General features: G+C 36.9%; 2 protein-coding genes across 3 annotated transcripts in view; one reads left to right on the top strand and one right to left on the bottom strand.

The window, feature by feature from the left end:
• LOC109822375 (HVA22-like protein k) overlaps positions 1-5,945 on the top strand; it is a 12,261-nt gene extending 6,316 nt beyond the window's left edge. The window contains exons 2-8 of one of the 2 annotated variants that reach the window (XM_020388569.1): positions 311-369; positions 579-676; positions 1,165-1,216; positions 1,731-1,794; positions 3,805-3,900; positions 4,163-4,235; positions 5,525-5,945. In XM_020388569.1, the coding sequence (XP_020244158.1) occupies positions 311-369; positions 579-676; positions 1,165-1,216; positions 1,731-1,794; positions 3,805-3,900; positions 4,163-4,235; positions 5,525-5,646 (564 nt within the window). In that variant the 3' untranslated portion in view covers positions 5,647-5,945. Of the gene's footprint in view, positions 1-291; positions 370-578; positions 677-1,164; positions 1,217-1,730; positions 1,795-3,804; positions 3,901-4,162; positions 4,236-5,524 lie in introns of both variants that reach the window. The other variant, XM_020388570.1, reaches the window with a different exon arrangement.
• LOC109819629 (26S proteasome non-ATPase regulatory subunit 11 homolog) lies at positions 7,565-14,299 on the bottom strand. The gene is made up of 2 exons (XM_020385407.1): positions 14,180-14,299; positions 7,565-9,032 (listed from the first exon to the last, which is right to left on the bottom strand). The coding sequence occupies exon 2, from the start codon at positions 9,025-9,027 to the stop codon at positions 7,747-7,749; it is 1,281 nt and encodes a 426-aa protein (XP_020240996.1). The 5' UTR covers positions 9,028-9,032; positions 14,180-14,299; the 3' UTR covers positions 7,565-7,746.

Here is an 18,099-nt window from a genome sequence, read left to right on the forward strand (position 1 = left end):
TCAATCCTAAGCTTTCTACCTTGGGAAAAGCTATATTCATGCATTTCTAGGCTTAATGCTATTATTCATATCTTGCTCATTTACTATTGAGATGGTTTATTTTGAAAATAGTTACAAATATATTTTTTTAATGAATTTTTTTCTCGATGAGAAATTGATATTGATAGGTGTTCATTTTGAATGGCTATTCATAACATCATAATACTGCCAAAATATGTGTGCAATAACATTAATTCTAAGTCATGTGCATTACACTGGTAACAGTTAGTAGTTTATAACTTTTATGAATAGTTATATGTCTATTCTGCAGGTTGGGCTGAAGTTGCTGCTTTCCCCCCTTGGTGCTAACATAGTAACTAGAACAGCTTGGTAAAGTCTACTTTTATTATATTCAAGTTTCAAATTAAAAAGGCATACGTTCTTTAATAATATTTTTTCACCTGTAAGTATTTGACTTCAAGTATATAATGCCCGGATTTGAAGAATATATACACACATGTGAATGCCGAACCCAATGTCTCTAGCAGTTATCTTTATTATTTATGTTTATATTTTTCTTGCATATCTGGTTTGTACAGCTGCACAGTGGGGATTGCTTTTCCTGTATACTCAACTTTCAAGGCAATTGAGGAGAAAGAGCGAAGTGAACAAGAAAGATGGCTTTTATATTGGGCAGGTTAGTTGCAGGTCACATTGAAGGTCCTAGATGATTGGGAAATAAATTTGGAACTGAAACTGGAGAGGAAGTTTAACTCTAGCTGCTGAGACCTGTAGAAAGCAATTAAGATTATTAGGAAGAAACTAAGTGAATAAGGTCTTAGTGTACTGCAAAATCTGAATTGTTTGGTTTTGTAAATCTGATCCCTTCTTGGGTCCATTGCTGCAAACAAATGCCTTTCCCGTAAAATATATTTCATGGAGTAAGCCCAATTCTGAATCCCATTAAATCAAGCAGAACCTCTAAAACTCTGCTCCAAGTAAATTGGACCAACCTCAGGCCCTTATAGAGCATGTTCCACATTTCTTCATGACCTGTTCGTTTTTGTGTGTAACAGCTTTAAGTTGTAAATAAATTAATGTTTGTTGTGCTTTATGGTAATACTTGGGCATTAGTTTCTGCTACTTGTTGTTGATAGTTAAGAATATATTTATCTTGTGTTGCAGCATATGGATCTTTCAGCCTTGTGGAGACATTCTCTGACAAAATTCTCTCCTGGTACACGCATTTGCCTGAGAAATTTGCTGCTATTCTACCTGAGATTCATTTATTTCTTGGTTATATAATACATCTAAAATATTTTTATAAATTATATACCTATCAATTAATGAGATCACAAAAAAGCAATTCATGCATATGGCCATATACTAAATAATTTTCCTGCTTTATGGGTTTCTCATTTACAGTAGTCTATCCTACTGATACTTCTTGTGGAAGTTACCCACCTTGAACAAAAGCACGTGGCTTATGCTAGCCCTTCTAGAAAGAAGAAAATTCCCTGGATCATATTGAGTACCTATTGAATCTGTGACTTCAATCATTAGAAACGAGAACTTTATGGACAGTTCCAAGTTTCTCTTTAGATTCTTGTTCTGATAATAGGTATTAGTACGGTGGAACATCTTCCTGTGAATTGAATTGGAATTGTAGGTTTAATTTGGTATACATTATGGTGTGAATGATTTTCATTGCATGACCCTTTTCCTAAACTTATACTTTAAATATCTTGCAGGTTCCCACTTTACTATCATATGAAGTTCGTGTTTCTTGTCTGGCTCCAACTTCCATCTGGTAATGTATGTATTCTTCCTTGACGCAGCAAGAAAAATTTAAAAATTAGCTGTGATTAGTAGTTAGAACTTAGGAAATTGCTGATTATAAAAGTCTCGGAGATCCTCTAGATGCATAACCAGAGTCATCCCATATCGGATTTTTACTCAGGGACAAACTGAATTCCTGTTCTCTTTTCAGTAAGTATTATACATTAATGCATCAAGAAAACTCTACTTAATCGCAGGTTGTGTTTCATGAACTGAATAATGTGGTATTTCACATTTTCTCTGGAAGAGATTTGATTTGATTGAGATTGATTGTTGAGTATCTTTAAAAAAATCCCAGCCTCATTTAGGTCTTTATTAGGTGGTGGATGGCGGTGGTTGTTTTTTGTTCTCTTTTCCATTTTCCTTTTTTAAATCTATCTGGTCTGTGTCTTCGTTTTTTCCTTTCTGATTCTCTTTTTGAGTCTGTCTGGTGTGTGGGATCAATAGGGAAGAGGTGTCTGTTTGTCCGCTAGAAGTGACTAAAGGAATAATGTGACTAGACTGACATAATGTGACAGATTAGAAGCATTAGCATCAGGTAGATTTCATTCTAGCCCTGACGAACCTTTGAAGATCCTAGGTAAACAATATCATAATCCACCAGATCCTAGGTAAAACAATTACATAATCCACCAGAATATAGGAAGGAGACATTTCTCAATCAAAAGTTAAAGATGCCTACAAACAGTGAGAATATGTTTTTATGTAAATAACTAATAAAGATTCTAAATAAAACAAAGCATTCTGATAAGTTAAGAAGGAAGCATAAAGTGGCAAAAGTAAAATATAAAAATAGGCACAGTAACCTGGAAAGTTTTAAAAAAAACCACCTTAAAGTAAAAAATTCCACCTTGAGACAATGTGATTTTCCAAATGACTAGACCATCCATGAGATGAATGCTGGTGGACATCTTATGCATTTTTTTAAGAGCTTCAATTTGATAAATCGTGCTCCTGTAACTCCTAAATAGAAGTGTAGTAAAGTCGGTGGTCCATTTGAATTGGCTGATCATGGCCAATGTTCAAAAACACTGTTTGATTATGCATTGTCTCACAGCGCTTAATGATTAATTGTATTAAGCATTGTCAGCATTGATTAATCAGATTATGTGAAATTATGTATTTTTGAATTTTTAATATATATTTATTATTTATCATATGTTAAAATATGCAAAATTCATGAAAATGAAAAATATACTAAGAAAAAGATCAACAAGCATGCAATTTAATAATTGATAACTGTTTAACTACTTAAAAGTTCAAATCACACATCAAAAGTAACTAGATAATAACTAGTTAACTACTTAAAAGTTCAATCCACATCAAAAGTAACTAGATACTCAGATAAAAGTTGTTAAATTAAGCACTCAAACTAAAACTAAATATCCATAAATCAAAAACAAATCATCTAGTCTTCTTCATCATCCTTATAATGAAACTTAGTCGGAGATAGATGCTTCACTGTTTCGTCGGAGACAGAAGCTTAAGTTCAGAAATGACAAAGGCCGGAGTTTTGATTAGGGTTAGGATTTTTTTTTTACTTTAGTTTGTTGCATCAGGTTTTGGGGTAAACGGGTTCAACCCGCAATTAAATTACAAAGGAAAAAAAAGCGCCCATATAAATAAATTATGTTGGCACTTACTTAAAAATCGGCCTGTTAAGCGGGTGTCCGCATAATTGAGCGCATAGCTGAAACCCTGCTTGTTTTTATTCCGCTTTCACTTAAGCTGGCGCTTAGCCCTTTTTTCAGAACAAGGATCATGGCCATTCCTTTGCTTTTAGTTTTGCACTTCACTTATTAATTGGATTGTTCATCATGTTTCTTTGCGGGTTTAGGGAGCTCTGTAGTTCTTTTTTCTGGTTTCCACTATTCTACGTGTAGGGTGTTACTTATGTTGATGTGCGCTAATTGTATTACAGTTTTGAGAAGTACATTATTTTGAGTTTTAGCTAATGATTTTGATACATGACCCATTTTCTTCTAGGGAGCAAGGCATCTATATTCGAGGCATCTGCGCCCCTTCCTGTTGAAACATCAAGACAGACTAGATCAGCTACATGATTTCATTACAAGAGAGATCGTATGTTCCTTGACTATGATCTTGATTTGTTGCGGTTACTATTTCAAATAAAATGTTTATCAGGTTTTACAATTGTATTCTTCTTTTTTATTTCTTCTTTTCCCCCCTGGATTGGTAACACGTTTTTATTTGATCATCTTTTGCTTTTTCTTTGCTATGATATTACTGTGTTTAGTCATGAAATTTACAGTTACTATTTCCATGTATTATTTTGGCATAAACCTTTATTTTAAGTACTAATGTTACATTGTTAAAACTTCAGATGAAGTTTACCATTTCACATCAAGGAGAAATTGAATTCTTAAAGGGCATGCTTAAAAGATTTGCGAGTACAGGTATGCATAAACTTACTTTAGGTGTGGAAATTTGTGAGATCTGTTTTGATCAAGTGCTATTTCTTACAACCCAGACGTCAATTGTATTGCTTGTTTTCACATTTATGTTTTACTCCTTTACTTTTCCTCCTGAACTCTAAGCTGCGTTTTTATTTTCTACAATATGTATTTGTGAATGATGCCATAATTAAACTTGGTGCCCAAGCAATTAGCAAAATGGTTTTTACCTAAAGTGTGTTAATTGTTGATAAATATCCCTACTGCTTTCACCATTTTTTAATGATAAATGCATTAAAATATTTTTTGACAGAAAAATACCCTAAAAGTTTGTTAGCTTTTAAATATCGCTAATAACATCACCATGATATTCACATGGTGATGTTTGGATAATCTTATCCTCAAGTGAAAACTAAATCCTCACATCTCATCATCTTCCTTTGAGTTATTTATCTGGCCTTGATATGAGGGTTATGAATGAAGGAAACACCACGGGAGAGGAAGAAAAACTGAAGAGGTAGAGAGAAAAAGAAAACTGTAAAAGGGTAGGGAGGAATAGTAATTCTTAACCATTAAAAGATAAAAGCAACCATTAAGTATACTTGTTAAATGTGTCTGACAATTTACGGGTGTTAAAAAATACTCTAGGATATTTATCTTAAAATGGTGAAATACTGGGTATTTGACTTCATTTAAAACCCCTGTAAATGGGTTTTGTTAACAACTTTGAGTGATTTAAAAGGTGGATTGTCCTTGTCACCTATGATTGGTTAACCCCCTAAGTTTGACTCAAATTTTTGGCCAGTGCCACTATGGATTAACTTCTTTTTGTAAGACTAAATACATGTAGGAAGTAGGGAAATCTATCTAGCAAGTCTTTACTTAACTTCATGCATACATGGGGGTAGTAACCCTCTAATGTTCCACAACCTGAGCAATCAGTGATGAGGGGCAAGATTGAAATAATTTCCTAACTTCTGAGAGTTGAAGAGTATGGATGGAATACCCAAATTGAGACACCTTTCTAAAGTATAGTCTTTCGGTAATAACTGCACACACTTTTTGATTGATTTATCATTTATGTGTAAATGTTTACTGCTTAGTGCCGATTTAGCAAGTTCGTGTTCTAGGTACCTCTTTTGTTTGTATAGGTAAATATTATGCTAACATTCCTCTAAGGTGTTTTCTTTTGTGGTACAAGTAATGTAGTTTCTCGTGTACCTTGTAGAATGCTTAAAACTAATTTTAATTCTCTGCTGTGTACCAACCAATTTTCTTCTGTTTTTAATCAGCAAATCTGATAGTCAAGGAAGCCCACCAACCAGTACAGCGTAGAGGACAAAATACGATTGAAGGCCCCAATGAACTCACAAGACCGCGAATTCAGGGTTCTGGCTCTGATTCTGAAAACTAATCTTCTGTTCTCAATTTGATTAGATATGAGAGGAGTTTCACACTCGTGCATTGTGGATATCGTCCACCTATGTAAATTAGCATCACGTCTTTATCAGGAGATTCATACTTAGGCCTCAATTTCTCGGGGCACTTTCTTTGTTTTGCATGTACAAATAACTACATAGGGGGTGCGGCTTGCATTACTGTGACATATAGCTGAGGATGTTGAGGAAAACTTATGTTTGTAGAGGCAAGCTGCTCTCATACTTCAGTTGACCTGTTAGAATTGTAGAGGCAAGCTGCTCTCATATGTTGCTACCGCTTGTTTTATCCTCTTTGATAGGGGTGAGCATTCTTCAGTTCAAACTGAGCAAACCGGCCGAAATTTGACAATTTGGTTCGGTTTTCACTAAAGTTTGGTTCCTGTCGGGTTGAAGTTTTTTCAACTTGAACCGTCCGAACCGACCGAACTGTATTACACATTCTAGTTACTATCCACATCCGCTTAAATTTGACCTGCCATAATTCATATAGAGTTGTTTCGTCACAGCTTGATATCTTTTTCTCTCATGAGACCTGATAGCGATAAAATACCCCAACAATGATGTCCTCTTTAATTCTAGAGCTTTTCATCCTATCTGATTGTCTACCTCTTTCTATTATCTATTCGCTTCTTCTAGTTTGGACCAATCCACTTTGGAGATGAGAAATTTAAACTATAATGTTGATTCTAATATTTTCTTGATTTTTCTCTTTGATTGATACACATAATGCAAGAGAATCTTTGGATCAGACTTATAATTTTATAGAAATTATACTCAACATCCAAATTATTACATATTTTTTATTTACTTTGTCTATCAGATTAAGATCACTTTAATTTTTTATGTAAGCTTTCTCTAAAAATATTATGTAAGCTTTGTCAGGAATTAGATTCTGATTTTTACATCTAATATTCAGTAGCATTTGATAGTTCATGAATTTCAATAAATTAAACTGTAGGAGATTTCTTTCTTCGTCAACAGATTAAAGGTGAAATTGAATTTGGACATAACATTTATACCCAAGAGAAGACCAAACAAGCCAACCCAAACCGAACCAAACCGATTTGAATTGGCTCGGTTCGGTTTTGAATGATAGGCAATTCTCTTCGGTTTGACCAAATTTGGCCAAAAATCGAACTGACCGACCGATTGTTCAACCGTACTCTTTGAACCCTTGTCTCGCTGATAGCAACTGGCAAGTGTTATTGTAATTTTACTCGAACATCAAACTGTAGGAGATTTCTTTCTTCGTCAACAGATTAAAGGTGAAATTGAATTTGGACATAACATTTATACCCAAGAGAAGACCAAACAAGCCAACCCAAACCGAACCAAACCGATTTGAATTGGCTCGGTTCGGTTTTGAATGATAGGCAATTCTCTTCGGTTTGACCAAATTTGGCCAAAAATCGAACTGACCGACCGATTGTTCAACCGTACTCTTTGAACCCTTGTCTCGCTGATAGCAACTGGCAAGTGTTATTGTAATTTTACTCTCTGATGTTCGAGCAACGCATGGATATATTGAGCTATGCATGGATGTAAGTACTTTAAGGATCCAGGCTTTTGTATGCAAGACCATTTCAAGAGTTTCGTTCTCTTTAAAATGCTTGCAACATCCACTCACTTTTAACTGCAACTAGACTCAAAACCAACAACATTATTATACCATCAAAACCTATGACAACCTAACTAATTCGAATATTGCTGGCAGAACTTGGGAGTTTAGTGAAACTCCTATAAGATGGACGAATCTGTACGCGGCAAGAAGCCAACCGCATAAATTCTCGGACTGCTACTCTTTTTTTCAATGGCCTAAGTATGCAAGTTTCTAATGCATTGTCATAACGAAATAACTAGGCAGACAAAAGCGTGAGCAAATAGACACAGACAGAGAGAAACCGAGTATCAGGACATCAAACAACCATCAATGTTGCAATAGTTAGTAAGCAAATAGACTTGAACAGAAAGAAACTGAGTATCTAGCCATCCAACAACCATCAATGTTACAATAATTCATAAACTTAAAATATATAATAGTAGCCGTGGCAACTGCGAGTAATCACCAACGAACCTTAGGCCATAATCCGAGCAGACCGAGCATAAAGACTGTCCACAACCTTACCAACATTAGAGATAGTCTCAAGAGTCGCGGGAAAGATAGCATCAGGTTTGGGATCCTCAAAGATAATAAGGCAACCAGCACCCTGATCCAAAGTTCCTGCAAACTTCTTATCAAGTATCATCTGAGAAAGCTTTTTCTCCACATGCTCCAATGGCAACTCAATCATCTCAGCAATATAAGCAATCTCCACTCTTGAATAGGGCTCAATCAATCTGCACAAATTCTGCTCCAAGAGAGTATCATATAATGAAGAGAGATGCCTATGAACAATTGGGTCTTCTTCCAACTGAGCCCTGTAATCTCTAAGTGCAGTTTCGAAGAGTTTCAGCGATCTTTTCGAGTGCGCATCAGCAACAGCCTTCATAGCATCCACATCAGGACCAACATAGTTCAAACCAGCCTTGGATGAGATTATTCCTGCAACATCATCAGCTTGGTTAACCATAATCTTGCACAAGAGCATGTACTTGAGGCTAAAGACTGCTCGAGGATCTTCAAGTGCATTGAAAGCCTCAAAGGCTTCAAAGAAATAGCTGTAAGCAGTCTTGTAATCTTTCTCTTCAGCGTGAAGGATCCCACTCTGCAAATCTATTGTCCCTTGCTGAGCAGGGGGCACATAGATAGCATTAGCAGCAGTTCTTGCAGCAGTTAATGCAGCCTTGGCCTTGGGTAGATTTCTCAGAGAAAAGTGAAGCTTGCTCTCCAAAAGATCAATATCCACAAGAAGCAGCTTGTCGTCTAATCTCCTAACCTCTTTGATAAGGCTAGAAAGAAGAGTAAGGGCTTCAGGGTATTCTTTGTTTTCCATCAGAAGAGCTGCAAGCCGAGCCTCAACTCGTTGCCTGAGAAATGTACGCTTCTCAGAACGGGTCCATTCAACCATTTCTTTGCATAGAGAGATTTGAAGGTCAGAAGTCCCCGGAATCTTGGCAACTGAATCTATTATCCCTCTCACTATTTTTGCAGTTTTGGCCTTAGGAATCAGAGAGAAAAAGGGTCGAAGTTGGGTCAAGAGACTTCTAAGCTCTTCAGCTTTCTTTTCTTGGGTGAGAAGTTCTGATAGATTGGAGATTGCCTGTTCTTTTATGCGTAATGCATCCGGTGAAGATGAAGGGTTCTCAAGTATGCGATAGAGAATGGATATAGATTCAGATGGGGTTTTGGCCTCTAAGGCCTGGGCCAGTGAATCCGTGGTGGCAGGAAGGGGTGATCCTTGCATCGGTGAAGACATTGTACCTGGGAAAAGAGAGAAAAAATTAATACATGAAGACATATGGATAAACAATACGAGGTATGTATACTCAGAGATTACTCATGCCAGCAAAACCATTAATTACTGATGGTAAGGCAACGGCAGTTAAGAAAAAATGGAGAACAGAAACATAAAGAATTGCAAGAAGGAATCATAACAAGATAAACAATAACGGGATAGTCTTAAAGACGTAATCATATGCATATAAGCACAAAAGCTTTACTGATACAGAGATTTGCACCCCCAAATGGATGGTATAAAAATAAACTGTTTGTATCAGATCTTCTCTTAGATAAGCAACCTTAATCGTTCATTTTTTCCAGTATCCATTGCCTACAAGTTTAAACAATCCCCCTTCAATTAAATCCTGTGCTTGCATAAAATTTTAATTTTCCATTTACAAGTTACAGAGGGAACAAATTTCAACCTAAAACCTACAGGGGTAATATCAATTACGGTGTTCTACTTCGCTCCCAACAGAAGCAAATAGCACCATAACTCATCGGCCAAGGTACTTCTATGAAAGGTTCTTCAAGCCAAAATATTAATGAAGACATAAAGAGATTAAACAGCATGTAGTAACATAATGATTCCCTTCTCCATTTACTGAAAAGGAAATAAATACAATTTTATAATTCAGAAGTGAAAACCACAGAGATGAAGCTCATCAATAGAAACTTAGTGGTAAAAAATAAGACTTCCTGTCAACTACGAAATGGAATTTTGCCTTTCCATACTGTGCTCAAGCAGCAAATGTCAGAATGCACAACAATATACTAGGAATGCTGGTCTTTTGTCTAAGCATATCAGCAATTTTCACAAAGGCGTCAAGATAATTACTCATGTTGCATGGGTCCATGAGGGCTTCTGAGTTTAATTCAGTAATTAGATCCTAAGCTATAGAATCTTGCCAAGAGCACGCCCGTTTACAGGATAACATTCACCACAACAACTGGTTGGGTTTAACTTGCAGTAACCTAAGCTGCTTATAGTTATACCTATGATCAACTGGTTCAAATGGAGCAATTTATACGTAGCAAATCAAGCCTTATCATCCATTTATTACCAAGAAATCAAACTGTCCAAATGGGAACATCAACCGCATTACCCCTGAAGGGACCACTAGATTGCCCACTACAGAAGAGAATAGAGAACGAAAAAAGTCACTCTTGCTCCTGAAGGTAGACCATAAATTTGTAAAAAATAAAAAACACAAAATGCTCAGGCTAATCATAAAAAAGAAAATGCTCACTAAGAGGAATTCAATCTAAACTTGTTATAGACTACTAGCTTCATCCTCGCCTCAACTTTTTATTTTCTAAGTTTCGCATCCTCTGATGTAGCTCCTGATATCCATGTCAAGTGCGCCCTTTTATAATTATTTTACATGATTAAACCATCTTAATAAATCTCTATGACTGCTCTCCATGAAGCCAAGGATTCTCCAATACTCATCTGTAAATTAATCTGCTTACAGCAGGGACAATCCAAAGTGATGGCCACAATGAATGGAAAATGATTAGTAGGGTTTTCTTTAGCAAATGACCCTTGGTTCTGAACACAATGGAAGAAAATGCTCTCATGCCTCTTTCCACAGAAACACTTGAACACAAAACACAACACAAGAATGCTCCTTCTGCTGCAAAAGTACCTTAATATCATGAAAATAAACACTTCTCCCAGTAATTTCTCATCTACACGCACAACCTGGATTATACAATCTTACGTTCAGCTCTCAGGTTACTGTGCTTGCTCCTTGAGAAAATAGCAAGCAGTTGTTTATATGTTGTTACCAAGACATGCAAAGGTGCAGAGAAGGATGCTTAAGCCTGGTCAGCATATGGTGTCAGCGATAATTTGCTGTCTATAGATCAAAACTCTCTGGAAAAGAAACATGTCCTAACTCCTAAGATTGTAAAGTAATCACCAGGTCCCAAAGCTAATAAGCATTAACTTGATTGACTTAATATTTAATAATGGTGGTAAAAAGAGCACCACAAAAAAAAGGAGATGTCTTTATAACCCCCAAAATAAACAAGAAGCAGGCATCCCATTTTTTCCCAAAGGGGAAAATGACTTTTAGAACAACATGGACTATAAATCTTAATATATATAGGCCAGAATTGAACCTGGAAAAATTTAGTTCATTGACTATAAATCTTAATATATAGGACATTTGTTTATAAATAAGGTAACCAAAACCAAAAGTTCAGGTTTCCTCAAGAGAATAAGATAAAGAGACCAAATTAATAAGCACAAACCACAATAACAGAATACATGTCATATTATCAATTCTGGTCCTTCCAAACCATATCTATGCCCTAGGTTACCTGGATACTTCATCTAGGTTGTGGTATCCGTGTCCAACACTTCTCATATTCGTATCCGTGTCAGACACTCCTTGGACGCTTCTTGAATACACAAACATTTATTTACATGTGTACTCATTATATAACATATGTTTTAGTTTTAAAAAAAACTCATGACACACTTCTTGAATGTATTATCATACACTAAACCTCAAAATTATGTAACTTGTTAGACTCCGAACAAGTTAATTTCAGCACATGCCTAGTTCATAAGTATGATTCTAAAGAGTCATTTGGGTATCCAATTCAAAAACGAGCGGTTTTTCAAATTATAATCTACTCAATAAAAGAAACATAAAAATGGTACAAGAATTTTAGTTCTCAGAACATGTGAATGAAAAACAATATCAATCCCTTATAGATTATCAATTCTAATATGTATATAGCCGTGTCCCCATATCCTAACTTCTGCAATTTTGCCGTGTTCTGTATCCGCACCCATGTCCATGTCTGCACCCACAATTGTATCCCTGCGACATAGTCTATGCCATTGAAAGTATTCAAACTTCCACCAGTAAAGGATAATATGAAAAGTAAACCTATTATAGGGTCTCTATAATATACTTGTTAGAAAATCCAAACATATGCCGATCACATCTTTAACTAAAATTAAGAAATTTAAAAGCACAATGTATCTAACGGAGAGAAAATGTTTGTAAGTTACTAAGTTTAGTGTCACCAAAACAACTGTTATGTTCCTAAATGAACACAGGGTTGCAATGCGTGTAGTTCAGCATGATGTATAAACGAATACATATCCATATTTTCTTAATATATTTACACTAAACATAAATAGCAATATGATGGGTCGTTATTCATATATGCTTAAAAGGATTGTTTGACAAAATAATTAGTTCCTCACAGAGAGGACATAGTATACTTTATCCTACGCGTTTCAAGGAAAATATTGTGTTGGACTTTTAGATGGGCATGTAGACCGCCAATTAAACCCCCCAACATCTAAAGAATATTAGGTAGGAGAATTATTTAAACCACTACTTCGAGGTGAAGAAATATTCAAAAACTAGTAAGTAACATGGATGGTCATGCGCGTTCTGTCAAGAGTCAAAAAACCTGCAATTCTTTTGAGGGAGAGAACTTTGATAATTACAAACTACATTGCGTAATTTAACTCTATATGTCCATAAGCACCTTTTTCATGTGAAACTTGGTTTAGGTAGGTAGATAATCTGAACATAATAGTTAATCAAATTTATCCTGCCAACTACAGACATGATATCAACCATGAAAAACTGGGAACCAAATTCCTGCCACTTGAAATTGCTACATAGAACATCAAAATTCAGTTGGAAACTAGTGATAGTATCTATATGATTTGAGCCACGTGACATATGAGCAAGCTTCATGTGTAATTCAGCTAATAGTCCAATAATCATGTGAATATTAGTATAGGCTATAGAGTAAATAAGTGTATGGCTATACCATCTGTTATTTAACATTTATTATGTTCGCTTGCAAATGTATGGTGAGGGTGATATGTAGAAAGTTATAATGCAACAACAGGAGCATAAAGCATTAACAGTTGCTCACAACATCTAGTACAATACAGTTTTATGGTAGAATTTACACCCGTTGTTTCTTGCAGCCTAGATATCAAGCAGCAAAAGAGAAAGGTGATATCCTCAATAAGATGATCCTTGAGATGTCGATATGGAACATTAAAAAACACGGAGTTAACTAGAAGCTTGCTTCCATTGGATACAGGCTTACACACACAAATTTGGAAGCCCAAACTTTTTAGAGAAGACAGGTTAAAACATCCAGAGTACATCTCTTTCGCACTTGATTTAGAATTCTCTAGCCAAACATCCAGGGACATGCAATAAAACAACAACTGAAAATTGTGAAACTAAGTATGACCAACTTCCATGCTTCTCTTAGTAGTCAATCAGCACGCGCCACTATGATTTCCAAGGTCTATTACCAATTGAAAAGGTAAGTCACTATTCAAAACATCATACATCAGAGTAATACCGAAGGCGTTTTGCATGAATGAGGGTGTGGATAAACGTCGTAGATTGAGAAGCGTCTTCTCTAGATAAATCGAATAAGAGAAGGATTGAAGAATTAGATAGAGGTAACAAAACTCTCCTCGAGTCTAACAAGTTACTCAAATGGGGATGCCTGGGGCTTTGCGTGGACAAACGCTAATAAGCATCATCGCATAGCATAAAGAGACCATTCGAGGTATGACAAAAATAATCTAAAACGCAATTTAGGTGACGGACAAGCCCAAATAATAACAATAAAATCCAAACATATGCTGTCATCATGCTCTAGGAGACGAGATATCCCCAAGTTGGGTACAAGAAGCAGAATTGTCGCCGCGAAAGCTTCGCAAAACTAAAACGGTAGCACAAAGGCATGAATCTGAAGGATCGAACAAGAGAAGGATTGAAGAATTAGATAGAGGTAACAAAACTCTCCATGTTAGAGATAAATCTAATATCTCAATACAGTAGGTGTGCCCAAATTACATAAATCGACGCAAGGTCAAGATAAATAAATAAAAAACATAAGCGCCCAAATCTTAGCTTCGTGCTTTTTGCATATAAAACCCCAAGTTACGTTTCTAGCCCCAAAATCTATAAAATTTGAAATCGATTTCAACTTTTATAGATTGTGGAACGCATCCGAACCTAATAAAAGCTAGAGAGTGCCACAAGATCGATATAATATGAATATAATCGAAGACGAAAATAAAATAAAATAAAAACTACGGGGATCTAGTAGAAGCTCACTTGATTTTGGATTGAAATCGAGAGCGAGGTCGAAAGAGAGAGAGAGAGAGAGAGGACGCAGCCGCTGCTTTATTCGCCGGAAGGCAGCGAGATCGAAAGCGAGGTCGAGCTCCAACAGCTTTAGGATTTAAGGCTTCTTAGTGGGCTGGGCTAGATTACATCCGCCTGCATATTGGCCCGCTACAACTAAAGCCCGTCAAAAGGTACGTTTGCTTTGACTATTTACATCTTTTACACCTTACTATTATGGAGCAACGGATGCGTGCATTATTATTGGAACTCATCCCTCCACTAAGTTGTAAATTACTAAAAGTTGCGTAAACAATTCTTGGGATATTATTGGAATTTTTTTAAAACGTGAGTAAGATAGGGGTAGAACTCTAAAAAGGAGTTTTTTTTCCTTAAATAATAGTTTTTTTCCTTATATAATGGATTAAGATATAATTCATGCACCAACATAGACCACACTCAAGCAATGTGCATGACAGTAAATTAAAATAAAATTAGATTATATTTCTTTCATATTACACAAGTATTAATCCCGTGCTCGCACAGACTATTTTGATTTCTTTGGTTTATATGTTGTTCGAATATGTTAAGTTCTCCTAGTGTAATAAGGGAGATGATTGATTATATTTCTTCGTAGACTATAACTTACAGATCATCTATTAACAAATAGATTAAATGTTTAAGAAGGAAAAGGCAATGAGTACTTCTTTTCGCTATGAAATAAGAAACAGAAAATAGAGTTTTTTAAAAGTAGGATTTTTTTCTTAAATAAATTACAATTTTAAGTTTAAAATTAAAAATTAGATAGCTTAACCATCAATCCACTTTACAAATCTAATAAAAATTTATGATTTTAAAAACTAAAAAACGACCGAGAGTTCAACATCCGGAGATTTCAACTAATGCTCACATTTGAGCTGTCAAGGATTGGTGCACAAATGAGATTTAAGACTTTCCTTTAATCCCAAAAATGAGCAGTGGGAAGGTCCACTATCTCCTAGTATAATGACATAGGAATTCCCATGATTATTATATCTTCGCACCTCATACATTTTGATACGAGTCGCCGTGCGAGCACCTTCGATCGCGGAATTATCAAAGATGGGTTGAAAAAAAATAACAATAACACAAGAGTAATTCAGTGTGGCGAAGGAAAATACCTTCTCTAGATTATGAGAATCAAATAACTTACAATATCTCACAATCTCACTAGAATTGAAGAACAATCTCTCTCAATTTTCCAAGTACAATCTAATCTTTCTTGATCGTTTTAAAACCCTAAAACAATCCCTTTTATATGTGGAACAACATGGATGGCAAAGTGGTAAATAACCAAGCCTAAACCCTATAGGAAAACGTGTAAACAGAAACCCAAACAAACCAGGAAACCATCGATGAGTCGACTCACGACTGAGATGAGTCGACTCATCCGAAACTGGACAAAACACAAAACCAGCAATGAGTCGACTCATGACTGAGATGAGTCGACTCGTCAGAGACTGGTGACAAACGGCTGGGTTTCGTGAGTCGACTCATGACAGGCATGAGTCGACTCAACCTGATGAGTCGACTCAACCTGATGAGTCGACTCATGACTGTTATGAGTCGACTCACGGGCTGAAAAACGGATGCTTCAATTCTTCGATTCGCCATCTCGTTCCACGTTTCAACCTGCGTTCCACTGTGCTGTTTTACACCTCTATTCTCAAGCTACCATGAGAATCAGCTATCCTCAAGCTACCATGAGAATCAGCTATCCTCAAGCTCCCATGAGGATCACTAAGTTCCGAAGAGAAGATATACCCGTATCATGGGTCCCCCCTTTAGGAACTTGAAGTCCCGTTCAAGTTAGAACTTCAGCTGAAGAAACTCGCGAGATCCTCCTTCCCTGTTGAACCACTTAGCCTTACTAGGAACCTGACCTTGACGTCCAATGAGAAATGACTCATTCGTCTCCCGCCTCGTCGTGGTCATCTTCTGCTCCAAAATACAATTTTCTTTCAGTAGCTCTTCTTTATCAAACCACAAGTCTTCAACATGCGATAAGATCACCTTGTCATCACCTTCATCATCCAGTAATAGAGGCTCGAACAATTTTAAATACTCGACATTGATCACCGAATACATGCCTAAGTAAGGTGGCAAATCCAGCCTGAAAACGTTATCACCAATCTGATCGAGAATCCGAAACGGACCATATCATATAGGTTTCAACTTCTTCCCTTCTCTTTTTAGCCTCTCCTTACTCAATTTCAGTCATACCATATCACCTATGCCAAAGTTACAAGGAACCCGATGCTGATCATGCTTCGCCTCGTACTTGGCTTGTGATTTCTTCAATTGTGTTTCCACTGTGACATGAATATGTGCAATCTTCTCCAAAAATCACTGAGCTCGTTGCCTTTCACTCCCTTCCTTGCCGTCTGTCGTAGCTTCACTTGAAAACATGAGATCAAACGGGCTCAGAGGTAAAAACCCATAACAAGCCTCAAACGGTGATTTCCCCAAAGATCCATGAATAGCCCGATTAAACGCAAACTGAAGATATGGTAAACTCTCATCCCAAGTCTTGGGATGCCTGGAATTGTATCCTCTCAACATGTGCACCATAGTCCGATTAACCACTTTTGTTTGTCCGTCTGTTTGTGGATGGAATGTCGTGCTCTTCTTTAACCTAGTGTCCATCAAGCTCCACAAAGAATCCTAAAAATATCCGAGAAACCAGCTATCTTGATCGGAAATAATCGAATTCGGTAACCCAAAGTGCTTCCACACATACTCAAAGAACAATTGCGCTGCACCCGCTCCCGTCACGGTCTTCTTACAAAGAATCAAGATCACCATCTTAACCGGTCCACCACAACAAACAAATAATCATGACCTCTCTTGGTCGTCGGCAATCCTCCTAAGAAATCCATAGAAATACTCTCCCACGGTCTCGAAGGTATCGGCAATGGTAGATACAAACCCCGTTTCCTATTAGAAGATTTCGGGATACAACATAGCTTACACCCCCCAACATACTTAGTGACATCCTCCAACATCTTTGGCGAAAAGATATGGCATCGTAGATTAAGAGCGTCTTCTGAATCCCAAAATGACCTTGCACACGTGATGTATGTGCTTCTCAAATCCACTGTAATCGGTCGTCATCCTCTGAAATGCAAAGTGATGTCCCACGATACAACAAATCATCATCACCAATCACATACTCCCCCTTTCGACCAGCCATCACCAGCTCAAACACACTGCTAAAATTCTGCTGGATGTGTATATCTGCACATACTTCGAAGGAACCAAGGGCTGAATGTGCGTCGCCACCAAAAATGCCCTCACTAGTGGGCGAGATAACATATCAACTAACTTGTTCATCGTTCCCCTCTTGTACCTAATAATGATGTTGAACACCATCAAATAGGACATCCACTTCATGTGTCGTGCCTGCTGCAGCTTCGTCTAAGCATGTAGAAATTCCAATGGTTTGTGATCTGAGTGCACAACCACCTCCTTATCCAACAAATACACCCTCTAATGTTTGATCGCTTGATAAAGTGCATAGAACTCCTTGTCGTAGGTGGGGTAGTTTTGAATAGCACCCGTAATGTTTGATCGCTTGATAAAGTGCATAGAACTCCTTGTCGTAGGTGGGGTAGTTTTGAATAGCACCCGTAAACATCTCTGTAGAACTCCTTGTCGTAGGTGGGGTAGTTTTGAATAGCACCCGTAAACATCTCTGAATGGTACTCCACCAGCTTACCATCCCGAATCAACATAGCGCCCATAGCATAACTAGAAGCATCGGTCTCCACCTCGAAGGTCCTCTGCAAATTCGACAAAGCTAACACCGGTGCCTCCGAGATCTTCTTCTTTAGTAGCTAAAAAGCTTCCTCATGCGCCCTACCCCACACGAA

Source organism: Asparagus officinalis, chromosome 8 (assembly GCF_001876935.1).
Source record: "Asparagus officinalis chromosome 8, Aspof.V1, whole genome shotgun sequence".
Classification (NCBI taxonomy): Eukaryota; Viridiplantae; Streptophyta; class Magnoliopsida; order Asparagales; family Asparagaceae; genus Asparagus; species Asparagus officinalis.

Excerpts from the sequence above, each read along its gene's own strand:
- LOC109819629 (XM_020385407.1), bottom strand. The coding sequence starts at position 9,027 with ATGTCTTCACCGATGCAAGGATCACCCCTTCCTGCCACCACGGATTCA.